The 26,677-nt window shown below is 50.9% G+C and overlaps 1 protein-coding gene across 6 annotated transcripts in view; it reads left to right on the top strand.

The window, feature by feature from the left end:
* The window catches only part of LOC129523667 (rab5 GDP/GTP exchange factor-like), a 63,825-nt gene extending 37,643 nt beyond the window's left edge, over positions 1–26,182 (top strand). For 4 of the 6 annotated variants that reach the window (XM_063708581.1, XM_063708582.1, XM_063708580.1 and 1 more), the window contains 4 exons: positions 2–258; positions 8,194–8,317; positions 9,171–9,256; positions 23,038–26,182. In XM_063708581.1, the coding sequence (XP_063564651.1) occupies positions 13–258; positions 8,194–8,317; positions 9,171–9,256; positions 23,038–23,283 (702 nt within the window). In that variant the 5' untranslated portion in view covers positions 2–12 and the 3' untranslated portion in view covers positions 23,284–26,182. Of the gene's footprint in view, position 1; positions 1,277–8,193; positions 8,318–9,170; positions 9,257–15,021; positions 15,424–23,037 lie in introns of those variants that run through there. The other 2 variants (XM_063708583.1, XR_010134686.1) reach the window with 2 other exon arrangements.
* The last annotated feature ends 495 nt before the right edge of the window (positions 26,183–26,677 follow it).

Genomic DNA, 26,677 nt, shown 5'->3' with positions numbered 1-26,677 from the left:
GATATCATTGAAATGGATTCCAGGCGTGTGCCTCGAGACAAGCTGGCCTGCATCACCAAGTGCAGCAAGCACATCTTCAATGCCATCAAGATCACCAAGAACAAGCCGGCGTCAGCAGATGACTTCCTCCCCACCCTCATCTACATTGTTTTGAAGGGCAACCCCCCACGCCTTCAGTCTAATATCCAGTATATCACGCACTTCTGCAATCCAAGCCGACTGATGACTGGAGAGGATGACTACTATTTCACCAATCTGGTGAGTAAGTGAGTTCTTGGCGTTGCGGAGAAGGACTAGGAAGGTGGTGGTTTTGGGGATGTGACAGGTCACTCAGGCCCATGACAGGTGAATGCTTCTGTGTGAGAAGGCAGCATGGCTGAGGAAGCTCACTTTGCATCAGGGAGCACAAGGACCAGGCCGTACAGACACTCCGCCTCCCAGCACTTGATCAGAGATTGTGTTTATCCTACGGAAACAGATGACATGTGTTGGGCATCACTCCCCACGGTCCTGGGTAGAAGAGTCCTTCACTTGGCAGGGCTTTTTCAACCATGAATAAGGCAAATTATATATAAGTTAATAATGCCATTTCGAACCGAGACAGATGGCAGCTAAATGAAGTTTAATTAAAGAATGAGTGCTGGGGCCCTTTTTATTGGGTACTGCATCTACTTCGACCACAAAAGACGAAGTGACCCCAACTTCAAGAACAGGCTTTGAGATGGAAGAAAGAAACAGAAGCTTGCCAAGGAGAGAGCTGGGCTTTCCAAGTTACCTGACCTTAAAGATGCTGAAGCTGTTCAGAAGTTCTTCCTTGAAGAAATACAGCTTGGTGAAGAGTTACTAGCTCAAGGTGAATATGAGAAGGGCGTAGACCATCTGACAAATGCAATTGCTGTGTGTGGACAGCCACAGCAGTTACTGCAGGCCTTACAGCAAACTCTTCCACCAGCAGTGTTCCAGATGCTTTTGACTAAGCTCCCAACAATTAGAGAATTCTAAGTGCTCAGAGCTTGGCTGAAGATGATGTGGAATGAGAAACAAATGTCAACATAATAAAATCTCTGTTAAAACATTTTAAAAATTCTTGGTAGTTGAGCAGCTCTGGGGGAATAACGGCAAATATCCTTGTTGTGAACTACACTGAACTCTACCAAAGTTAATGTTTACTTTGTGTAGGTCCATTTGTCTATTTTATTTATTTTTCCCAGTGAAAAGTGTATTTTGATAGAGAACTTTTCATTTTATAAATACACTATGAGTTACTGAAAATTCATATCATGGATTTCGTTTATTCCTGAAACATAGTTAAACTGTACATATGACATGGCTTATGTTAAAAATACCCAGTGCTCAGTTTTGAAAGATAGGCACAAAAAAAAAAAAAGTATAGGAGAAACTGAAGAATGTACACCTTTTTAGCTGGCACATTTTGCTGTAAATCCGGAAATTTGATAGACTTGATTGTGTTTGTGAAAACTGAGCATTAAAGGTTTTTTAATTGATCATTTCTTTAAAAAAAAAAAAAAAAGAATGCTTTTTTTTGGAGACGGAGTCTAGCTCTGTCGCCCAGGCTGTAGTGCAGTGGCGGGATCTCGGCAGGAGTCAGCAGGTGTTTTGCGGTTGCTGAATTTCCTTGAGGTGAAGATGTAAGACTTTGAGCAGCACATCCTGATTGGATGGGTTGCTGCATGGAAACCTCGCCCAGCCCGATAAAGAAGGGCTTTTTTTGTCTTTTTTGAGACACGGTCTCACTCTGTCACCCATGCTGGGGTGCAGTGGTGTGGTCTTGGCTCACTGCAGCCTCCATCTCCCAAGCTCAAGCGATCCTCCTGCCTCAGCCTCCTGAGTAGCTGGGACTACAGGTGCACACCACCCTGCCTGGCTAATTTTTTGTAGAGACGGGGTCTATGTTGCCCAGTCTGGTCTTGAACTCCTGGGCTCAAAGAATTCTCCTGCTTCAGCCTCCCAAAGTGCTGGGATTACAGGCGTGAGCCACTGCACTCAGCCCACCAGAAGGGTCTTAATGACACAGAGTAAGGGCAGGCTCGGTCCATGGGGCAAATGTCTCTTCAATTGGTGGAGAAAAGTCAGAAACTAGGGGTCTGTGATGTGGCATAGAGACCCTGGGAAAGAGAAGACCCTGGAGGCAGGAGGAGCCCAGGCTATGAGTCAGAGGGATTTTTGTGGGATATTCAACATGAAAAAGAAGTCAGATGCTGCCCCACCCTCTGTCTCAGACTGGTCCATGGGCTGTGGCCATCCTTGAGTCACCATGAGAGAGGCCATATTGGAGGGAGTGGTGGATGTGGGTGACAGTATCCACCCTCTGGGCATCTGTCCCAAATCTTCCTGAGGCATTTATGTGGCCTTCTGTGTCTCTGCCATGTTTTTTGTTTTTTGTTTGTTTGTTTTTTTTTTTTTTTTTTGAGACAGAGCCTGGCTCTGTTCCCCAGGCTGGAGTAGAGTAGCATGATCTCGGCTCATCGCAACCTCCACTTCCTGGGTTCAACTGATTTTCCTGCCTCAGCCTCCTGAGTGGCTGAGATTACAGGTGCCCACTACCAACCACGGCTAATCTTTTTTTTTTGGATTTTAGTAGAGACGGGGCTTCACCATGTTGGCCAGGCTGGTCTCGAACTCCTGACCTCAGGTGATCCACCCACCTCCCTGCCTCAGCCTCCCAAAGCGTTGGGATTACAGGCGTGAGCCACCGCGCCCGGCCTGTCTCTGCCTTTGACCTGAGAGCAAACCAGGTCGCCTCCAGATCTGTATGTTCAGTGCCAGGCCTGACCCTTGTAACTGGCTCTTTTTTTTTGGGAAACAGTGTCTCACCCTGTCGCCCAGGCTGGAGCACAGTGGCGCAGTCATAGCTCACTGCAGCCTCCACCTGCCGGCCTCAAGCACTCCTCCTGCATCATCCTCTTGAGTAGCTGGGACAATAGGTACGCGCCACCACGCCTGACTAATTTTTAATGTTTTTGCAGAGACGGGGGCGGTCTCACTACATGGCCCAGGTTTGTGATCAGCTCTTGATGGAAGGAGGTGGCTTCTAGCTGGGCTATGCCACCCCAGGCTGTGGAGTTCCAGGTGAACCTGGTCCTGACAGGAGTCAGGGCCTAGGGTCTCAGGCCAGGTTGTGGCGTGGCCTTGCTGAATCCTATCACTGTCCCTGCTGAGCAGCCATACTGGGGCCTGTGGCCGCAGTGGTCTATGGTTCAGATGGATGGTCTTGACAGCACGGTCTGCACAGCGTCTGACTCACTATGTGGCCTGGGCAAGTCCCTGGCATCTCTGCACCTCAGCTTCCCAGCTGTACAATGAGGTGGGGTAAGATTAGATCAGTATTTTTTCTTTCTTCTTCTTTTTTATTTCTTAGGAGATGGGGTCTCAGCCAGGCACAGTGGCTCCCACCTGTAATCCCAGCACTTTGGGATGCTGGGGTGGGAGGATCACTTGACGTCAGGAGTTTGAGACCAGCCTGGCCAACATGGTGAAACCTCGCCTCTACTAAAAATACAAAGAATTAGCTGGGTGTGGTGGTGCATGCCTGAAGTCTCAGCTACTTGGGAGGCTAAGGCATGAGAATCGCTTGAACTCAGGAGGCGGAGGTTGCAGTAAGTCAAGATTGCAAGATTGACTCCAGCCTGAGCGACAGAGCGAGTCTCTGTCTTGGGAAAAAAAAAAGGCCAGGAGCAGTGGCTCACACCTCCAATCCCAGCACTTTGGGGAGCCAGGGTGGGCGGATCATGAGGTCAGGAGTTCGAGACCAGCCTGGCCAACATGGGGAAACCCTGTCTCTACTGAAAATAGAAAAAACAGCTGGGCGTGGTGGCAGGTGCGTGTAATCCCAGCTACTTGGGAAGCTGAGGCAGGAGAGTCAGTTGAACCCAGGAGGCAGAGGTTGCAGTGAGCCGAGATCGTGCCACTGCACTCCAGCCTGGGCAACAGAGCGAGACTCTGTCTTGGGGGAAAAAAAAAGAAGAGATGAGGTCTCATTCTGTCATCCAGGCAGTACAGTGGCATAATCATAGCTCACTGCATCCTTAAACTCTTGGGCTCAAGTGATCCTCCGGCCTCAGCCTCCTGTGTAGCTGGGACTACAAATGCCTACTACCACGCCTGGCTAATTTTTAGAAAAAACTTTTTGGTCTATGGCCATACCACCCTGAATGCGCCTGATCTTGCCTGATCTCAGAAGCGAAGCAGGGTTGGGCCTGGTTAGTAGTTGGATGGGAGAAAAAACTTTTTGTAGAGACAAGGTCTATGTTGCCCAGGTTTGTTTCAAACTCCGGGACTCAAGCAATCCTCCCACTTAGGCCTCCCAAACTGCTGGGATTAGAGACGTGAGCCACCACACCTGGCCAATCAGTGTTTCTTTTTCTTTTTCTTTTTGAGACAGAGTCCTGCTCTGTCATCCAGCTTGGAGTGCAGTGGTGTGATCTCGACTCACTGCAACCTCTGCCTCCTGGGCTGAAGCGATCCTCCCACCTCAAACGCCCAAGTAGCTAGGACTACAGGCGTGCGCCACCATGCCGGCTAATTTTTCTTTTTCTTTTTTCTTTTTTTTTTTTTTTTGAGACAGATTCTTGCTCTGTTTCCCAGGCTGGAGTGCAGTGGTACAGTCTTGGCTCACTGCAACCTCTGCCTCCCAAGTTCAAGTGATCCTCCTGTCTCAGCCCCCCTAGTAGCTGGGATTACAGGCATGCATCACCATGCCTGGCTAATTTTTGTATTTTCAGTAGAGATGGGGTTTTGCCATGTTACCAGGCTGGTCTCCGACTCCTGACCTCAGGTGATCCGCCCACCTTGGCCTCCCAAAGTGCTGGGATTACACGGGTGAGCCACCGTGCCTGGCCCTAATTTTTCTATTTTTAGTTGAGACAGGGTTTCACCATGTTGGCCAGTCTGGACTCAAACTCCTGTTCTCAAGTGATCTGCCTGCCTCGGCCTCCCAAAGTGCTGGGATACAGTGTTTCTTAATCGGGTGCACATCATAGTCACCCGTGAGTAATTTCTCCCAAGTCCTCTCATGCACCTTAATCAGAACCATCATGCCAGGTGGCCCCCAGGTGCCTGGTGAAAGGTTCTGTATACCCTGCAGATGCCAGCAGAACGGAGGGGGTCCAGCCAGTCTCTGGCAGTGCCCGCCTGCCTCACCCCTGTCGGTCACATGCTACCCCTCTGCTACCCAGGAGGCCCCCATGATCCTCCCTGAGGCCCAGCCTGCCTCTTGTCCTTCTAGCTGACCTCATACACTCATTGGTGCTATGGCAGGGCCTTTCCTCTGTAGGGCACCTGCAGGTTTCGGGGGGCCTCTTGGGGATACCTGTCCTTGTTAATGGAGACCTCAGGCTCCCTGGGGAGGCACCAGGGTGGAGAGGGGCTATATTTTTTTCAAGGTGGTAAGCCATCTATTGCATGCCCACCTGGACCACATCTATCTCTGCCTTTAAAAAATTTATTAAAATTTTTTTTTTTAGAGACAGGGTCTTGCTCTGTTGCTCAGGCTGGAGTGCAGTGGTACAATCATAGCTCACTGCAGCCTCCAACTCCTGGTGTCTCTTGTCTTTTTCATTTTTTTTCGAGATGGAGTCTTGCTCTGTCTCCCAGGCTGGAGTGCAGGGGCGTGATCTCAGTTCACTGCAACCTCCGCCTCCCGGGTTCAGCAATTCTCCTGCCTCAGTCCCCCAAGTAGCTGGGATTACAGGTGCCCACAACCACGCCCAGCTAATTGTTGTATTTTTAGTAGAGATGGGGTTTCACCATGTTGCTCAGGCTGGTCTTGAACTCCTGACCTTAAGTGATCTGCTTGCCTCCCAAAGTGCTGGGATTATAGGCGTGAGCCACTGCACCCGGCTCTACCTTTTTTCAAAAGGAACAGTCTAGTCCCCACGGGGCAGAAGGGTGGCTTCCTTACCTCCGACTCACCTGGCACCTTGGCATCATTGCAGATTTCTGCAAAGGGTCTGAAAAAGAAAGAAATGAGGTGGCAGTTAGAAAATGAGGTTTTCCCCTCCTTTTTTTTTTTTTTTTTTTTTTGAGATGGAGTCTCGCTTGGTCACCCAGGCCGAAGTGCAGTGGCACAATTTTGGCTGATGGCAGCCTCCACCTCCTGGGTTCACACCATTCTCCTGCCTCAGCCTCCTGAGTAGCTGGGACTACAGGTGCCCGCCACCACACCCAGCTAAGTTTTATATTTTTAGTAGATACGGGGTTTCGCCGTGTTGGCCAGGCTGGTCTTGAACTCCTGACCTCAGGTGATCTGCCTGCCTCCGCCTCCCAAAGTGCTGGGATTACAGGCATGAGCCATTGCGTTTGGCCGTTTTCCCCACCTTCTCACCTGCTGTCTGAGATGTGCTGCTGCTGCTGCTGCTGCTGCTGCTGCAGGAGCCTGGTAACACCGAAATAAAAATGGGGAACACGCCGTCCCCACAGAGCATTCCCCATATAGGCCCTGGACGATGGACCTGGGCTGGCAAATCATTCCTCCAGGTCTGCTGTCCTCATCTATAAAGCGAGGATATTGTCTGACCAAGGGATCAGAAACGTGTGCCCAGATTTATGCAAGTGGATAGTCATCACAGCATTATTATCAATTACTATTTTTGAGACAGTCTTACTCTTTTGCCCAGGCTGGAGTTCAGTGGTGCCATCCTAGCTCACGGCAGCCTCAAAGTTCTGGGCTCAATCAATCCTTCTGCCTCAGCTTCCCAGTAGTTGGGAATGCAGGTGCACACCACCATGCCCATCTAATTTATTTTTTAATTAATTAATTTTTTTTTTTTTTGAGACGGAGTCTTGCTCTTTTGCCCAGGCTGTTGTGCTACGGCGTGGTCTCAGCTCACTGCAACCTCCACCTCCCAGGTTCAAGCGATTGTCCTGCCTTAGCCTCCTGAGTAGCTGGGATTACAGGCGTGAGCCACCACACCTGGCCGTTTTCCTGCATTTTCTAGTTGTTACTTCGGGGGGTGAACTATCTGTGGGAGAAAGGGAAACCTCCACTTTTTGATTTTGAACAATTTGGGTTTTTTTGACACATGCAAATATTATCTTAATTTAAAAAAACATGTAGGTCAGCACAGTGGCTCATGTTTGTAATCCCAGCACTTTGGGAGGCCAAGGCAGGTGGATCACTTAAGGTCAGGAGTTCGAGACCAGCCTGGCCAACATGGTGAAACCCTATCTCTACAAAAATACACAGATTATCCGGGTGTGGGGGCGGGCACATGTGATCCCAGCTATTTGGGAGGCTGAGGCACAAGAATCGCTTGAATGCCGGAGGAAGAGGTTGCAGTGAGCCAAGATGGTGCCACTGCACTCCAGTCTGGGTGATAGAGCAAGACCTCATCTCAAAAAACAAAGAAACAAAACATGTAATATAACATTGAAGGCGGGCTGGGTGCAGTGGCTCAAGCTTGTAATCCCAGCACTTTGGGAGGCTGAGGCAGGCAGATCACCTGATGCTGGGAGTTCGAGACCAGCCTGACCAACGTGGAGAAACTCCATCTCTTAAAAATACAAAATTAGCTTGGGTGGTAGTGCATGCCTGTAATCCCAGCTACTCGGGAGGCTGAGGCAGGAGAATTGCTTGAACCTGGGAGGTGGAGGTTGCAGTGAGCCAAGATCGTGCCTTTGCACTCCAGCCTGGGTAACTAAAGCAAACTCCATCTTAAAAAAAAAAAAAAAAGAAAGGCCGATGTGGGAGGATGGCTTGAGCCCAGGAGTTTGAGACTAACCTGTGCAATACAAAAAAAAAAAAAAAAAAAAAAAAAAGCGTCTGGGCACGGTGACTCATGCCCGTAATCCCAGCACTTTGGGAGGCCGAGGCGGGTGGATCACCTGAGGTCAGGAGTTCGAGACCAGCCTGACCAATATGGTGAAACCCCGTCTCTACTAAAAATATTTTAAAAAAATTAGCCACGCGTGGTGGCATGTGCCTGTAGTCCCAGCTACTCAGGATGCTGAGACAGGAGAATTCTTGAACCTGGGAGGTGGAGGTTGCAGTGAGCTGAGATCACGCCACTGTACTCCAGCCTGTGCAACAGAATGAGACTCCATCTCAAAAAGAAAGTAATAATATATTAATAAAATAATAATTTAAAAATATAAAGAAATGCATCATCAAAGTGTTGACTTTCAGTAGGAGACTTACAGCTATCTTCTTTTCTTCTATCTTTTCATATTTTCCAGGTTGCTTTGTGTATTCTTCTGAAAATAAGCGAATCATCTATTGTATTAAAAAAAAAAAAGACTGTGCCACACAGTTTGGGTGTGGTGGCTCACGACTGTAACCCCAGCACTTTGGGAAGCCAAGGTGGGAGGATCACTTGAGCTTAAGAGTTTAAGACCAGCCTGGGCAACACAGTGAGACCCTGTTGAGGCTGCAGTGGGTCAGGATCATACCTCTGTACTCCTGCCTGGGCAACAGAGTGATACCCTGTCTCAAAACAAAAACCAAAACCCAAAAGACTGTAAGGATATATGGTATAGTAGTAATAACGGAGGCTGGGTGCAGTGGCTCACGCCTGTAATCCCAGCACTTTGGGAGGCTGAGGCAGGCAGATCACTTCAGGTCAGGAGCTCGAGACCAGCCTGGCCAACATGGTGAAACTCCATCTCTACCAAAAAATACAAAAATTAGCTGATGTGGTGGTGCACACCTGTAATCCCAGCTACTTGGGAGGCTGAGGCATGAGAATGGGTTGAAGCCAGGAGGTGAAGGTTGCAGTGAGCTGAGATCGTGCCACTGCACTCCAGCCTCGGTGACAGAGCAAGACCCTGTCTGAAAAAAAAAGAAAAAGTAATCACTGAGACTATGGAATTATAATTATTTTTAAAAATATAATAAATATTCATATTTATATTTAAACATTGATATTTAAATACAAACGTATTTATATTTAAATGTTAAAAATCAGAATTGTATAGTCAGAAACAGTCATTTAATTAAAACATGTTTTTGTTTCTTCCCCAGAGAACAAATATAATATCTAAAAAAAAAAAAAATCTTTAAAAATAAGTAAATGTCCATAAGTGTTGAGGTTGTATGTTTCAGGAGAAAGAGGCAGGAACTATTGTAGTACACCTGGGTCTGGATCCCAGCTGACCCACCATGACCTTGACTTTCACCCTCCCCATGGCCTCACCCTCTCTGTTCCCCGTTCCAGAGGCTGGGCACTCACTGCAGCTGGTTAATGATGACCATGTGGACATGCTCTCGGGCCTTCAGGATCTTCTCCAGCCAGTGGATGTTGTACGTGTTGGGGTTCCGGAAAGGGATGTCAGGTGGTGGCTCACACCTGCGATCCCAGCACTTTGGGAGGCCAAGGCGGGAGGATTGCTTGAGCCCAGAAGATCAAGACCAGTCTGGGCAACATGGTGAAATCTCGTCTCTACTAAAAATAGAAAAATTAGCCGGGAGTGGTGGCGCACGCTTGTAGTCCCAGCTACTTGGGAGGCTGGGGCAGGAGGATTGCCTAAGCCCATGAGGTGGAGGCTGCAGTGAGCAGACATTGCACCACTGTACTCCAGCCTGGGCAACAGAGTGAGACCCTGTTTAAAAAAAAGAAAAAGAAAACCAACATACACAAAATGTGGGTCATGGGTAGAGCAGCCGTGTCCCCAGGGAGCAGGCAGGCCAGCTGGGGGCTCCTGAAGGCTAGGCTGGCTGCAGAGGGAGGGAGGGCCTCCCCCTTTTCCCGGGAGGAGGGCTTGGTGTGCTGACCCTGACCACAGACACTGACTGTATTTCTCGTTGAAGAGTTCCTTCACCTGCTCCTGCAGGATCATCTCCCCAAGTCTGTTGGTATCATCTTCATCTAAAGAGGAAGACAAGGGGGCATGAGAGTTGGCACTGGCTTGGCCACCAGACCTGCTGCTTCTCCCACCAGGCATCCCTGACCTGCCAAAACATTCTCTGCAGTCCCTGTCTACTCCCATGCAGCTGTTTGTTTGTTTAGTTATGTATTTATTTTATTTAATTAATTAATTTATTTTTTGAGACAGAGTCTCGCTCTGTTGCCCATGCTGGAGTGCAGCGGCGTGATCTGAGCTTACTGCAACCTCCACCTCCCAGGTTCAAGTGATTCTCCTGCGTCAGCCCCCCAAGTAGCTGGAATCACAGGCACTGCACCACCATGCCTAGCTAATTTTTGTATTTTTTAGTAGAGACGGGTTTTCATCATGTTGCTCAGGCTGGTCTCAAACTCTTGGGCTCAGGTGATCCACCCGCCTTGGCCTCCCAAAGTGTTGGGATTACAGGCGTGAGCCACTGTGCCTGGCTGTAGCTGGTTTCTAGCCCCAGTTGTTGGTCTGTCCATCCATCCATTTTTCTTTCTTTGAGACATGGTTTTGCTCTGTCACCCAGGCTGGAAGGCAATCAGATAGTTCACGGCAGCCTCCAAATACCAGGCTCAAGTGATCCATACTGCGTCAGCCTCCTGAGTGGTTGGGAATACAGATGTGTGCCACCATGCCTAATTTTTTGAATTTTTGGTAGAGATGGAGTCTCACTATGTTGCCCAGGCTGATCTTGAACTCCTGGCCGCAAGGGATCCTCGTCTTGGCCTCCCAAAGTTCGGGAATTACAGGTGTGAGCCACGGTGGCCAGCCCATCCGACATTTTCTTATCAGTGTCCCCAGCATAGGCCCTGTGTTGGGCACAAAACAACCTAAAGAGGCAGGGCTGCTCCCCTAAGGGTCTCCCAGCCAGAGGGGGTGTCACCTGGTCACCAAAGTACAACAGACACACTTAGGAGACAAGGGGCATGAATGAGGATGCCCATCCTGTCTGGGGAAGTCTGGGGAGACCTCCCCCAGGAGAGCAGGATGCTTCAATGGGCTCTCAAGGCCTGACATTGGTGGCTCATGCCTATAATCTCAGCACTTTGGGAGGCAGAGGCAGGCAGATCACTTGAGGCCAAGAGTTCAAAACCAGCCTGGCCAACATGGTGAAACCCCGTCTCTACTAAAAATACAAAAAGATGAGCTGGGCGTGGTGGCAGGCACCTGTAGTCCCAGCTACTCGGGAGGGTGAGGCAGGAGACTCGCCTGAGCCTGGGAGGTGGAGGTTGCAGTGAGCAGAGATCATGTCACTGCACTCCAGCCTGGGAGACAGAGACCTGTCTCAAATAAAAATGAAAACAACAACAAAAAAAATGGGCTCTGAAAAGGCAGGTAGGAGTTTGTGAAGGATGGAGTGGCAGTGCGAAGACACTGGGGCAGAAGGACCAGCCATGCACAGGCACTCAAGGGTGAAAGATCCTATGCTGGCCAGTTGTGGCGGCTCACGCCTGTAATCCCAGCACTGTGGGAGGCTGAGACGGGCAGATCACCCTGGCCAACATGGCAAAACCCCATCTCTACTAAAAATACAGCAGTTAGCCGAGTGTGGTGGCGGACATCTGTAATCCCAACTACTCAAGAGGTTGAGACAGGAGAACTGCTTGAACCTGGAAGGCAGAGGTTGCAGTGAGCCGAAATCACGCCATTACACTCCAGCCTGGGCGACGAGCGAAACTCCATCTCCAAAAAACAAAAAAAAGGAAAGAAAAAAAAAGAAAGATCCCTTGTCCTGGAAGTGGCTGAACTTGGGGGTGGTACAGGGGAGACAACTGATGGGCCTAGCGGGGTCCGTGCACAGGGGCTGGTGTCACTGTGCCGGGCTGTTGGAAATCCCCTGACTGCTTGCTGGCCAAGGTCTGTGAATGGGAAACAGACTGTGTCTGGGAGTGTGGGGGCTATGCATTCTCCCTGCTCACTGCCCTGGCAACCGTCACGGCTTATCTGCTGCTTGAGCCCCGGCGTGCTCCGCTCTCCCCTCCCTGTAGCCTAGAGTTGCTGCTGGGGTCAGTTAGCCCTGGAGACGGGGCCTGAGCTGGGCTGTAAGGCTGAGGGGTGGTTGGGCTGGAGATGGGGTCTGGGGCAGAGCTCTGCAGCAGCCTGTGGGTTTGTGCCAGGGTTGAGGATGGGGCTGGGATTGCAGGAAGGCTGGCTTGCATGTCCAACAGGAAATCTCTCTTGAGAAGCATGGGGTCACATGGGCTGGGCCTCTGGGGCAGGCAGGTTGGGTAAGGGTGAGATGTTGAGGGGGGTGAAGCTAGAAGCAGGCAGGGAGCTAGGGCCGGATGAGGCAGGGCAGAGCAGACTGATGAGTTGTTGGAACAAAATGACTCCTTTTTTTTTTTTTTCTCTTTGTTTTTCCAAGACACAGTCTCACTCTGTTGCCCAGTCTGGAGTGCAGTGGCGCAGTCTCGGTTCACTGCAACCTCTGCCTCTCAGGTTCAAGCCATTCTCGTGCATCAGCCTCCTGAGAGCTGGGACTACAGGCGCCTGCCACCACATCCGGTTAATTTTTGTATTTTTAGTAGAGATGGGGTTTTGCCATGTTGTCCAGGCTGGCCTTGAACTCCTGAGCTCAGGTGATCTGCCCACCTCGGCCTCCCAAAGTTCTGGGATTACAGGCGTGAGCCACGGTGCCCAGCCTGGCTCCTGTTTTTTGAGACAGGGTTTCACCCTGTTTCCCAGGTTGGAGTATAGTGGTGCCATCATGACTTACTGCAGCCTTGAACTCTTTGGCTCAAGCAGTCCTCCCCACTCAGCCTCTCTAGTAGCTGGGGCTCCAGGCATGAATCACCGTGCCAGACTAAGTTTTTAAAAAATTATTTGTAGAGAGAATCTCTCTCTGTTGCACAGGCTATTCTTGAACTCCTAGGCTCAAGTGATCCTCCTGCTTCAGCCTCCGAAAGTGCTGGGATTACAGTTGTGAGTCACTGTGCCTGGCTCTTTTAATCTTGAAAACTCTGGGAAGAGCTCACTTCTGTTTAGGAGGCTGCCTTGGGAACTGCATCTCCTGGGCTGGTGCTCTGTGCTGCTTGGAGTCTGCAGACCCTATCTGGGTGGCTTGGCCTCCCGTGCACAAGCTGCCAGAATGGAGGCCCCATTCTCAATGTGGGGGCTGCCCCAAAGAGCAGGGAGCTTCCCACAGGGCAGAGGCTGGGCACCTGCTTGGCCTGGTTCCTCCTTTTCCCAGGGCTCCAACACCCACCCCCTCAGGTCCTCCCAAACCCTGCAGGTCCCTGGCCTGGTCCATCCACACCTACACTCAGGAATCTCCGCACATCTCTGAGTTGCTGCATCTGTCTTCAGGCACAGCCCGCCAGCCCCCCTGGGTACCCAGAGACACCGCAAATATCAGCCATTCCAGACAACGTCCTCCTCCCATGTCCCTGTCTCATGGAGTAATGCCTCTAATTCAGCCACACCAAGACCCCACGCTCCACATCCCCTAGAACCCTCATCTCCTGTGGCCCAACATGGCCCTTCCTTTCAGCAGTGGGATGTGGGAAGGATCAAGGTCACCCTTGTCCAAATCCCGTGCAGACAACGGTGTTGGAGTCTTGGGCCCAAAGACCAGCTCCTAGAACCTGCAGGGAAGCAACGGCACGTTCCATCTCTCCCCATGCCACTGAGGAATCTTTGGTGGCAGGATTCTCAGCAGGCATGGCCGTGGGTGCACAGAACAGAGAAAGGATGGCCTGGACCACACACATCACTGTGTGCAGATGCTTTCCTAGACACTGCAGCCAAGGACACAGAGGCTCAGAGAGGTAAAGAAACTTGCCCAAGGTCACACAGCCACTAAGCACCAAGAGTACTCTGTGTCGACCCCAAAGCCCTGGTCTTTCCTTTCCACTCTACCATGAGCCCTGGGTTTCCTGGTGTCTCAGATTCCCCTACAGTTTTTCTTTCTTTTCTTTCCTTCCTTCCTTCCTTCCTTCCTTCCTTCCTTCTTTCTTTCTTTCTTTTTTATCTTTCTTTCTTTCTTTTCTTTCTTTCTTCCTTCCTTCCTTTCTTTTCTTTCTTTCTTTCTTTCTTTCTTTCTTTCTTTCTTTCTTTCTTTCTTTCTTTCTTTCTTTCTTTCTTTCTTTCTCTTTCTCTCTCTCACTCTCGCTCTGTCACTCAGGCTGGAGTACATTGGTATGATCTTGGCTCACTGCAACCTCTGCCTCCTGGGTTCAACTGATTCTCATGCCTCAGCCTCCCGAGTATCTGGGATTACAGGTGCCTGCCACCATGCCTGGCTAATTTTTGTATTTTTAGTAGAGACAGGGTTTCACCATGTTGCTCAGGCTGGTCTTGAACTCCTGGCCTCAGGTGATCCGCCCGCCTCAGCCTCCCAAAGTGCTGGGATTATAGATGTGAACCACCATGCCCGGCCTGCCTCCCTGACAGCAGCTATAGAAAGAAGGCTTAGTCTTAAAGATAGTTTCCCCTAAATCTGTTGCTTTCAGCCCACAGTGCCACGCCTCTGTCTTCTCCTATGCCAGGACAGAGCAAGACTCAAAGTCAGAGCTCTACGAAGCCTGCAGGATAGAAAGAAGCTTAGCAGGCCCCTCAAAGATGAGGCCCAGGCCGGGTGGAGAGGCCGAGGTGGGTGGATCACTTGAGGTCAGGAGTTCCAGACCAGCCTGGCCAACGTGGTGAAACCGTGTCTCTACTAAAAATACAAAAAATTAGCTGGGTGTGGTGGTGCGTGCCTGTAATCCCAGTTACTCAGGAGGCTGAGGCAGGAGAATCCCTTGAACTGGGAGGTGGAAGCTGCATGAGCTAAGATCGCGCCACCGCACTCCAGCCTGAGTGACAAAGCAAGACTCTGTCTCAAGAAAAAACAAAAAACATGGGACCTCAAACTCACTATGCCAAAGGGAAATGTTAAGCTTGGGAACTGAGTCATGCAATAGCCTTTTGTCCCTAAGCAGATGGCTGTAAGACAGAAGGTCACCTATCTCCCGGGTGGCTTCCTTCACCCTGGTCATGTAAATTCACAGCTTATCTTCACAGGCAGGGGACAAAGACAAGAATAGAAATCATCGCTCTGTCCACCCAAGACAAATACGTATTTAACTTCCTCTATTCTGTTTACATTATCTTATGTAAAATGCAGATTTACTGAGCACAGGATGAATACATCATTAACTATTCCTCTTCTCCTTTTATTTTTTTATTTTTTTGAGACAGAGTCTCACTGTTTTCCAGGCTGGAGTGCAGTGGCATGATTTTGGCTCACCGTGCAACCTCCGCCTACTGAGTTCGAGTGATTCTTGTGCCTCAGCCTCCAGAGTAGCCAGGATTACAGGCACCCGCCACCACGCGTGTCAAATTTTTTGTATTTTTAGTAGAGATGGGGTTTCATTATGCTGCCCATTATGCTCCTGACCTCAGGTGATCCACCTGCCTTGGCCTTCCAAAGTGCTGGGATTACAAGCGTGAGCCACTGTGCCCAGCCCCTCTTTCCCCTTTAAATACCAAAGTCCTCAAAATCCTCTCTGGAAAAAAGCACAGGCCACAGACCCTATTGCAGCTTGAGTCTCTTTTTCTTGGCTGTGTCCTCCACCATGGCAGAATAAATCTCTAAATCGATTGAGACCTGTTTCAGGCACTTTCTGGTTTACATGGCCCATTGGAGCCTATAGCAGGGAGGGCTTCCCAGAGGAGGTGACCACCACACGGGGCCCAAAGCTCCAAGGATGTGGGCTCATCTGCACTCTGGGGCTCATCACACAGACCTCCAAGGCAGTTGGGAGCGGCAAGTAAGACACAAGGAAACTTGTAGTATCCTGTAGTTTCAGGTGCTTAACACTCATTAGCCAATCAGGAAACTTCCCCTGTTCCTTCCAAGTCTTGCCTGGTCTGGGGAGAAGTGCAACCCTAAACCAGGCTGCGGCTAACCAGCAGTGACACTACAGGGCAATCAATAGCACACTATGGCAGCTCTACATGAGGCACAGGTCCCAGGCGGTGAACCAGAAGTGGCGGGAGTGTACATGTCAGGAAAGTGGGGCTGGGCTGGCTGAGGGGGCTGGCGGTTTGGGGAGGCGTCCTGACCACCTCCAGAGTGTGGGAGGGGTGGAGTGGGGCTAAATGCCTTTGTCAATAACACCAGGAACTGACCAGATGTAGTGGCTCATGCCTGTAATCCCAGCACTTTGGGAGGCTGAGGCCAGGAGTTTGAAACCAGTCTGGGGAACATGGCAAGACCCTGTCTCTACAAAAAAACAAACAAAAATTAGCTGGGCATGGTAGTGTGTGCCTGTAATCCCAGCTACTTGGGAGGCAGAGGTGGGAGGATCGCTTGAGCCTGGAAAGTCAAGGTTGCAGTACGCCATGATTGCACCACTGCACTCCAGCCTGGGCAACTGAGCTAGACCCTGTCTCAAACTAACAACAAACAAATTAAAAAATAAAAAACAAGCTTGGCCATACTATGTGCAGACACTGTGCAAAGCCCACAGTATACCTTGTCCATGGGATTCTCTAGCTCAGTCAACAAGCTCTGGAAGAACACTGATTTTTCTCTGTAGCTGCTCTTGCATTTTCCTACCTCTTTATTTAATTTAGAGGAAAGAGGATTACTTTTTTGTTTTTGTTAGAGACAGGGTCTTGCTGTCATTCAGGCTGGAGTGCAGTAGCTGGGGCTACAGGTGCAGGCCACCACACCCAGCTAATTTTTCCATTTTTTGTAGAGATGGGATCTTGCCATGTCGCCCAGGTTACATTTTTTTAAATCATGAGTTTCTGAAGGAAATGGGGTAGGGCAGGCTCTGGTAGGGGCTGGATTGTTCGAGCTCCTGCTTGAATTCCTGCATACACTGGGGAAAAGGGGGATCCCCAGGGCCAGGGATGGGGAAGGTCCCTGGCTCATTAGACAGGAAGGCAATCTTGATTCTAACCCCTAATGCTGTGTGGTGTATGGAAAGTCACTCAACCTCTCTGTTTCCTAATTTGAGACTCTGGGCCTGCTGGGTCTAATCTCACATAGCAAAAAGCACTACAGGCTGGGCATAGTGGCTCATGTCTGTCATGCCAGCACTTTGGAAGCCTGAAGTGGGACTATTGCTTGAGGCCAGGAGTTTGAGACCAGCCTGGGCAACATAGGGAAAACCTGTTTCTACCAAAAAAAAAAAAAAAAAAAAAAAAAAAAACCTGGGCATGGTGGTGCACACCTGTAGTCCCATCCCAGCTCTTCTGGGAACTGTGAGTGCACCAGAGGCAGCTCCTTGGGCACATAAGTGACTCACTGTCTGGGAGGGAACCTGAACCACAGGTGAAGACCGACTCCCCTGTCCCCTGCCGTGTCTGGGGACCTGACACTGGGTTTGTGTCTGTGCTCTAGCCGTGCCCTGCAGGGGAAAGGGCAACATCTCGATCTGAACAGCTATTCCTGTTGGGGCTCTGAGGTGTGCAGGCTGGTGCCAGTCTCTCCCGACAGGAATCGTGGCCACCGCTGCAACCGAGACAGCTCGCCCACACACTCTGGTTAGCCCCGAGGGAGGGAGAATGCTAAGATCCTTGCTAACCTAGATGCCCCAGCCAGGCGTTTTTTGTTTGTTTGTTTGTTTGTTAATTGAGATGATCTGGCTCTGTTGCCCAGGCTGGAGTGCAGTGGAGCAATCTCAGCTCACTGTAACCTCCGCCTCCTGGACTGAAGCCATCCTCCATCCTCAGTCTCCCGAGTAAGCTGGTGCTACAGGTGTGTGCCACTACCTGGCTTATTTTTGTATTGTTTGTAGAGACAAGGTCTTACTATGTTGCCCAGGCTGATCTTCAACTCCTAAGCTCAAGCAATCCACCCATCTTGGCTTCCCAAAGTGCTGAGGTACAGGCATGAGCCACCATGCCCAGACCAGCTGAGCACCTCAGAGAGCTGCAGGTGGGTCATGAGTCCCCTTTCCCAACAGAGCCAGGCTCCTGCCACCCTCATCTTGTCACCACCAGGGAGCTCCCCAAGGACTGCTGTGGGCAGTGGTGGCCTCAGCCTCGGGTGGGGCAGGGCAGCTCCAGCATGCCTGGTCACCTCTGAGTCTAATCTGCTCACGGGAAAAACACGGATCAGAGAACCGCCTCAGAGAGCTGCTGAGAACACTGCGGGGGCAGGCGCAATACCAGGCCCTGCAAGGCCAGGGCCACAAGCCCAATGGTCTACCCAAGACTGATTGCCTGGGTTCAAATCCCAGCTCTGCTATCAGCTCGCGACCCTGGGCAAGTCCCTGAACCACTCGATGTCCTCATCTGTAGAGCAGCAATGGGCAGGCGCGCAGTGGCTCATGCCTGTCATCCCAGCACTTTGTGGGGCTGAGGTGGGCATATCACCAGAGATCAGGAGTTTAAGACCAGACTGGCCAACATGGTGAAACCTCATCTCTACTAATAATACAAAAAAATTAGCTGGGCGTGGTGGCGGGTGCCTGTAATCCCAGCTACTCGGGAGGCCGAGGCAGGAGAATCACTTGAACCTGGGAGGCGGAGGTTGCAGTGAGCCGAGATTGCACCACTGTGCTCCAGCCTGGGCAACAAGAGCAAAACTCCATCTCAAAAAAAAAAAAAAGGGGGGGGGTCAGGGGAGTGGGTTTAGTTTACTGTCCTGAACGCCAAGTCAGCAAACCTATTCTTGGGGGCACCTGCCTGAGCTTTCCTGAACCCAGGCTGGCTGTAAATGACACCCACGGCTGCAAACATTTCAGAGTGTTCTGTTTGGAAATGTCATAGTTAGAACTCAGCGTATGTGGGGGTTCACCTCATGGTCTGCCCCTAGTGCTGTGCAGAAAGTCCTGCTGAAAGAACCCATCCCTGCAGCAGTGACCTCCTGCCCACTGCCCCTGGACAGTGACGCCTTTGGTGGACAGGCCTTCCCTTGACATTTTTCCTGCCCCTTCCTGCTCATGCTGTTCTTCGGTCTCCTCTCTCTTTAACACTGCCTGGGCAACTCTCAGCTTATCTTTTCCAACCTGCTGTCTGTTAGCCCAAGGAGTAACTGAATTTTGTGAAGGGGGAAAAAAAAGACAACCAAGCTCACTGAATCACAGCCATGCTATGTACACAATTTTAAACCAACTGGCTGGGGTGATGCCTGGGCTGGCTCTGTGGCTCTCTCCTGGGGCAAAGTGCAAGAGCCTTGGCCAGCCTTGGCCTCTCCCTGCCTAGTTAGAGGTCTTCAGCTCAGACCGACGATCTCATATTGGTAATTATGACCATTCACAGCAGGGAGACGCAGCCAGCGAAGGGCAAGGGCGGTTTAGAGGGGAGAGACTGTGATCTGTAGCAGAAGCGTGGGATAATAGCCTTCCTCTCCCCTCCTGAACCACTTCACAGAGCCCCAACTCACTGCCAGGCCGGGGCAGAGTTCATGGCTGCAGCGATTGCACCACTGCATTCCAGCCTGGGTGACAGAGTGAGACTCAGTCTTGAAAAAATAAAGGTACATTCAGGTTCAGCATTTAACTGCTTGTAGGGCCTGTGCACAGGTTTAGCAGGAATTCCTTCAGCTCCATTTCATGGATGAGGTAACTGAGGCCTGGAGAGAGGAGGGCCAAGCTGCAGTGGGGCAGAGACCTGTGCCCAGGCCAGTGATCATGAGTCTGTGCTGCTTCTGCCATCAGACCTGGCTGAGCCTGGACACTGTGCAGGAGGGGCCCTTAAGCCTTGACCCATTTTACAAAGGGAACTGTCTTTTTTTTTCTTGAGATGGAGTCTTGCTCTGTCGCTTAGGGTGGAGTGCAGCGGCATGATCTGGGCTCACTGCAATCTCTGCCTCCCAGGTTCCAGCAATTCTCTTGCCTTAGCCCCTCGAGTAGCTGAGACTACAGGCACAAGCCACCACACTCAGCTAATTTTTGTATTTTTTGTAGAGACGGGGTTTCACCATGTTGGCTGGGCTGGTCTCGAACTCCTGACCTCAGTTGATCTGCCCGCCTCTGCCTCCCAAAGTGCTAGGATTACAGGTGTGAGCCACTGTGCCCGGCCCAAAGGGAACTGTCTTAAAGTGGGATTGTTGAAGTACTCTCTGTGTCCCCAAGACCCCTCCTTCTGAACCCCTCTAGGGCCTAGACATGCCAGAGCCATCAAACCCCCAAATCCAAAACTCCAGTGGGGGTGGGAAGGAGGCTGCTGGAATGGGGGAATCTCCACTTCTCTTCCTCTGCATTTTATTTTATTTTTTTCAGATGGAGTCTCACTGTTGCCCAGGCTGGAGTGCAGTGGCACTATCTCAGTTCACTGCAACCTCTGCCTCCCGGGTTCAAGCGGTTCTCCTGCCTCAGCCTCCCGAGTAGCTGGGATTACAGGCGTGCACCACCATGCCTGGCTAATTTTTCTATTTTTAGTAGAGATGGGGTTTCACCATGTTGCCCAGGCTGGTCTTGAACTCCTGGGTTCAAGCAATCCACCCACCTCGGCCTCCCAAAGTGTTGGGATTATAGGCGTGAACCACTGCACCCGGCCTTCTTCCTCTGCTTTTCAAAAATTATGTTTTTAGAGATGTAGTCTCATTTTGTCACCCATGGAGTGGTGCGATCCTAGCTCACTGAAGCCTTGACCTCATCCTCCTGCCTCAGTCTCCTGAGTATGTGGGCCTACAGGTGCACACCACCATGTCTGGCTAATTCTAAAATTTTTGTGGAGACAGGATCTTGCTACATTGCCCAGGTTGATCTCAAACTCCTGGCCTCAAGCAGTCCTTCCCCCTCGGCCTCCCAAAGTGTTGGGATTACAGGCGTAAGCCACCAGGCTGGGCCTTAAACTTTTTAATGGATCTGTGCTTCTCTTGCGCTGCTTTTTTTTTTTTTTTTTCCTCTGAGACAGGATCTCGCTCTGTTGCCCAGGCTGGAGTGCAGTGGCATGATCTCAGCTCACTGCAACCTCTGCCTCCTGAGTAGCAAGCGTGCCACCATGCCTGGCTAATTTTTTTGTATTTTTAGTAGAGATGGGGTCTTGCCATGTTGCCCAGGCTGGTCTCAAATTCCTGAGCTCAAGGGATCCTCCAGTCGCGGCCTCCCACAGTGCTGGGTTTACAGGCATGAGCCGTCACGCCTGGCTATAAGTGTTAATTGCATTCTTAGTAACAGCAAAACAATGGAAGCAGCCCAATCCCCAAGTAGAGGAGAGTGAGGAATTGCATCATGGTAAAATTCCACTCAATGGAAGATTATAGAGCCATGAGAACTAAGAGGCTACAGCTACACACTTCGACATTATGTCAACCAGAGCTAAGTGGTAAACAGCAAGACCCAGATTCTATTCAATAACATGCCTTTGTTATAAAAGTAAAATTATAGGCTGGGCGTGGTGGCTCACGCCTGTAATCCCAGCATTTTGGGAGGCCGAGGCAGGTGGATCATGAGTTCAGGAGATGGAGACCATCCTGGCTAACACGGTGAAACCCTGTCTTTACTAAAAATACAAAAAATTAGCTGGGCATGGTGACAGGCGCCTATAGTCCCAGCTGCTTGGGAGGCTGAGGCCAGAGAATCACTTGAACCCCGGAGGTGGAGGTTGCAGTGAGCTGAGATCACACAACTCCAGCCTGGGCGACAGAGCGAGACTCCGTCTCAAAAAAAAAAAAAAAGTAAAATTATAAGCAAAATGAAATAATTTTTGTTTATGCAAACATTATACGCAGTAAAATAATTTTAAAAAATTAACCTGTGAGCCTGGTGTGGTGGCTCACGCCTGTAATCTTACCACTTTGGGAGGCCAAGGCAGGAGGATCACTTGAGGACAGGAGTTGGAGACGAGCCTTGGGCAACATAGACTCTGTCTACAAAAAATTTAAGAGTAGCAGGTGCAGTGGCACCCGGCTGTAGTCCCAGCTACTCGGGAGGCTGATGCGGGAGGATTGCTTGAACCTAGGAGTTGGAGGCTACAGTGAGCTATGTGATAGTGTCACTGCACTCCAGCCTATCTCTACAAAAATAAAAAATAAAATATGAGCTGGACATGGTAGGACGTGTGCTTGTAGTCCTAGCCACTCGAGGGGCTAAGGTGGTAGGATGGCTTGAGCCTAGAAGGTCCAGGCTGCAGTAAACTATGACTGTGCCACTGCACTCCAGCCTGGGCAAGAGGGAGACTGTCTTTAAAAAAAAATTAAAAAAAATCAACCAGTGAAAAATGATTATATCATGAATGAGAACAGGCACAAAAGACGTTTTTGGAAATTTGAATAAAGACTATATATTAGATGACAGGGAATTACTCAGTTTTATAAGTGTGATGATACTGTTGTGAGTACGTAAGATAATAGTGTTTTTCTTAGGAGATGTGCATTGAAATATTTAGGCATGAAGAGTCAAGATGTTTGCAACTTCAAATGGAGAAAAAGAAATTATTTGTGTGTGTGTGTGTGTGTGTGTGTATGTGTGTGTGTGTGTGAGACAGAGATAGAGCAGGGAAAATGGCAATATGCTAAGAATTACTGAACCCAGCTGGGCGCGGTGGCTCACACCTGTAATCCCAGCACTTCGGGAGGCCGAGGCAGGTGGATCGCTTGAGGCCGGGAGTTCACGACCAGCCTGGCCAACATGGCGAAACCCCGTCTCTACTAAAAATACAAAAAATTAGGTGGGCGAGGTGGTGCGCGCCTGTAGTCACAGCTGCTCAGGAGGCTGAGGCAGGAGAATCGCTTGAACTCAGTAGGCAGAGCTTGCAGTGAGCTGAGATCGTGCCACTGCACTCCAGCCTAGGCAACAGAGCAAGACTCCGTCTCAGAAAAAAAAAAAATGCTCGACCCCTCATGGGCACTTGGTAACTCAGAGAACCTGAGCTCTTCTGTGCCAGGCACTGCTCTTTGATCTTTGCATGGATTCATTTAATCCTTAAAACGGGGCGGTGCTCAGTGGCTCACGCCTGTAATCCCAGCACTTTGGAAGGCCAAGGTGGGCAGATCACTTGAGGTCAGCAGTTCGAGACCAGCCTGGGCAACATGGTGAAACCCCGTCTCTACTACAAATACAAAAATTAGCCAGGCATGGTGCCACGTGTCTGTAATCCCAGCTACTCAGGAAGCTGAGGCAGGAGAATTGCTTGAACCTGGGAGGCAGAGGTTGCAGTGAGCCGAGATCGCACCACTGCACTCCAGCCTGAAGGACACAGCAAGACTCTGTCTCAAAAAAAAAAAAAAAAAAAGACAAGGAAACATTTTCCCCTAGAGCCTCCAGAAGGACCCAGCCCTGCTGACACCCTTTTTTTTTTTTTTTGACACAGAATATCCTCCATCTCCTGGGTCCCAGCGATTCTCCTGCCTCAGCCTCTTCCTATTTCACAAGTAGGGAAACTGAGGCCCAGGTAGGCAAGCCTGACTTGCTGGAGTCACACAGGAAGTTGGCAGCTCTGCTCCATCCCTGGGATCTGGAGCCCCTGGTCTGGGGAAGGAGAGGTGGGGCACTGCCTTCCCAGAGTCCCCTCAAGCTGGCAGGGACGGCTGTACCCCCAGGGTCAGAGGAGAACTAAAAGGAGCAGAAGCTGGCCTGGGTCCAGGGAGAGACCTCGTGTTTGCCCAAAAGGGAGCTGGAGAGGGGCAGCTGGGCCCATACGCAGGGAGGAGCTGCAGGGAGCTGGTGGCGGGGCAGCAAAGAGAAGTGGATTTGGTGGGTAGAGGGGCCCCTCCTTGGTTCTAGTCCTCCCCGCAGCCCCTCGCAAACAGGTGGGGCTCTCCTGTCCCTTTCTCCTCTCCTGCAGCAAGCCCTATATGAAGAGGCCTCTGGTGAGTGGCAGCTCAACCTCTGCTAAATGCCTCCAGTGATGGGGAGTTCACTACCTTCCAAAGTTTTTAAAAGATGTTAACCACTGCTATTCAAGAACAATTCTAGAATTTTTTTTTTTTGAAAGACAAGGTCTCATCATTCTGTCTCGCAGGCCAGAGTGCAGTGGTGTGATCATAGCTCACTGCAGCTTTGACTTCCTGGGCTCAAGCAATCCTCCCTCCTCAGCCTCCTGAGTACCTGAGACTACAGATGTGCACCACCACACTGGCTCATTGTTTTCATTTTTTGTAGAGACAGGATCTCACTATGTTGCCCAGGCTGGTCTGGCTTCAAGCAATCCTCCTGCCTTGGCCTCCCAAAGTGCTGGGATTACAGGCGTGAGCCACTGCATCTGGCCTTTTTTTTTTTGGAGATAGAGTCTCGCTCTGTCACCCAGGGTGGAGTGCAGTGGCGTGATCTCGGCTCATTGCAACCTCCGCCTTCCGGGTTCACCTGCCTCAGCCCCCCGAGTAGCTGGGATTACAGGTGTCTGCCAACCATGCCTGGCTAATTTTTGTATTTTTTGGTGGAGACAGGGTCTCACCATGTTGGCTAGGCTGGTTTCGAACTCCCGACCTCAGGTGATCTACCCGCCTCAGCCTCCCAAAGTCCTGGGATTACAGGCTGAGCCACTGCGACCCGCCCTGCTGTTGCTTCTGAGGTTTGAAAACCACTGCCTCAATGCTCCTGATTCAGCTCTTCTTACCCAAAGGTTCCCCCACCTCATCTACTCTGTTCCTGCACAGTCGCCCTTTTCTCTGATGCCCCGGGCAGGTCTCTCTCTGCCAGCTCCACGCTTCTGGAGTCCCCCATCCATCTTGGGGCCCAGCTGCCCACTGTCTGGGTTCAGACCTTCTCAACACTCCCTGGCTTCTCTGCCCTTAGTTTTGCCTTCTCCAATCCACTCTTGGTGGGTGGAAGTACGGTTACCGTGGTAACCTGAAGACAACGCAAATCTGATTGTATCATTACAATGACTGGGAAAACCTCCAGTGCCACAAAATAAAGCTCAAGTCACTAGCTTTGCAGTCCAGGCCCTTTACCATTCCGGCAGCATTTCTGGGGGCTATTCTCCTTCCCCCCACTGCACAACCCCACCTGGCCACCCCAGGCTCAGGCTGCAGAACAGCGTAGACCAGGGAGTGGTTTTGGGGTCATGCTAACTACCTGGTTTTTGTCTCTTTCAGGCTGTTTGTTCAGTTGCAAAATGGGAAGGACAACAGCACCCGCCTCACAGGCTAAGAGGCTGTGTGTGAAAAGCCCGCAGCACAGGATCTGGCACGCGTGGACGTGCGGGATGGGAGGAGGGGATTTCCCAGCTCCTCATCTCTGCAGGGACTGGCCTTGGCCTAGAGAACACCAGCTGTCCAGGGAGGGGGAGCTTTCTCTGAGCCCCCCGATGTGTGGCAGGCAGAGGAGAGCAAGCTACTTCTGGGAGGGGAGTTGTGGGGAAGGGCAAGTTAGTCTTTACTGGTGGCAGTGAGCTGGCACTTTGGTCTCACCTCGGCTGCAGAAACCCACCCTGCTCCCGTCTTATTTCCTGGGGATTTCAGCTGTGTTCAGGCACAGATGCATCTCCCAAGTGCCTCATGCTTGCCTTGACCTCCTCTCCTTCCTCTGGCCAGTCCTGAACCTCTTGGTGATCCACGGCGGCACCTCTGTGTCCTACATCCTTCTCTGGCCATCTCCTTCCCTCCTTCCAGCCCTCCTCCTAGGACCCTGACCCCAACCATCCTTCATCCCCATGGGGACATTCAGTCCACTGACTCATCACCCTCCCCTGTCCCTCTGTGAGAGAAGGAGCAGGCAGAGAGGATCTTGCAAGAGCCTTCAGCAACTCTCTTCCACCCATCCTGTTGCTTGCTTCTTTTTTTTTTTTTTTTTCAAAAAAATAGAGATGGGGTCTTGCTATGTGGCTGGTCTCAAACTCCTGGGCTCAAGTGATCCTCCTGCCTCGGCCTCCCAAAGTGCTGGATTACAGGCGTGAGCCACCACACCCGGCTCCGTTCCCTTTCTAAGCAGGGTGCTCCTTTTCTTGCCATTCCCCCCATCCTCCTTTCTCTCCCACAGCTCACTTCCTTCTCTACTGAATCTGCTGAAGATCATGCAGCTGCTGTTCCTGCCTCTAAAACCCTCTCTTGGCTGGGTGTGGTGGGTCACATATATAATCCCAGCACTTTGGGAGGCTGAGGCAGGAGAATCACTTGAACCCGGGAGGCGGAGGTTGCAGTGCGCCGAGATTGCGCCACTGCACTCCAGCCTAGGTGATAGAGCAAGACTCTGTCCCCTCCCTCCACCAAAAAAATAAAGCCCTCTCTGCATCCATTCCACTCTCCACTCTTGCTCATTCTCTCCTGCCCTCTAAAAGGTGATCTGTCTTTGGCAGATTCAATCACTTGCCTTTCTCATTCTCTCCTGAGCCCACTATTCCACTCTGGTCCCCACCACTTCCCCCAAAACTGCTTTGAACCGTCGCACTGCAACCTGTTGCTTAGCCCCTCCATCTAGTCTCAGGCGTTAGGACTGACTTCCCAGCAGAGGCTGGTGCAACCAATCACCTCCTTTAGTAAGTTTCTCCCTGGGCTTCACCTCTTCACCTGTGGGCTTTCCACCTGTCTCTCCTTTTTTTTTTTTTTTTGAAGACAGAGTCTCCTCTGTTGCCAGGCTGGAATGCCGTGGCGCAATCTCAGCTCACTGCAACCTCTACCTCCTGGGTTCAAGCGATTCTCCTGCCTCAGGCTCCCAAGTAGCTGGGATTACAGGTGCCCGCCACCACACCCGGCTAATTTTTGTATTTTTAGTAGAGTCGGGGTTTCACCATGTTGCCCAGGCTGGTCTCGAACTCCTGACCTTACGTGATCCACCCGCCTCGGCCTCCCAAAGTGCTGGGATTACAGGCGTGAGCCACTGCACCTGGCAGAGTCTCCCTAATTTAATTCAGTGCCACTGCGGGCAGGTGGGGTGTGGCCTGGTTGGGCAGTATAGAGCTACCAGCTACCAATGGTGTTCAGCCCTCAGGGTCGAGCATGGGTTGTCTCAGCCCCTTGCAGGCAGGGCTGGAGTTCCTTCTGGTACGAGTTAGGGGACCCAGCTCCCCCATC

Source organism: Gorilla gorilla, chromosome 6 (assembly GCF_029281585.2).
Source record: "Gorilla gorilla gorilla isolate KB3781 chromosome 6, NHGRI_mGorGor1-v2.1_pri, whole genome shotgun sequence".
Classification (NCBI taxonomy): domain Eukaryota; kingdom Metazoa; phylum Chordata; class Mammalia; order Primates; family Hominidae; genus Gorilla; species Gorilla gorilla.
This window is presented reverse-complemented; position numbering and strand designations above follow the sequence as displayed.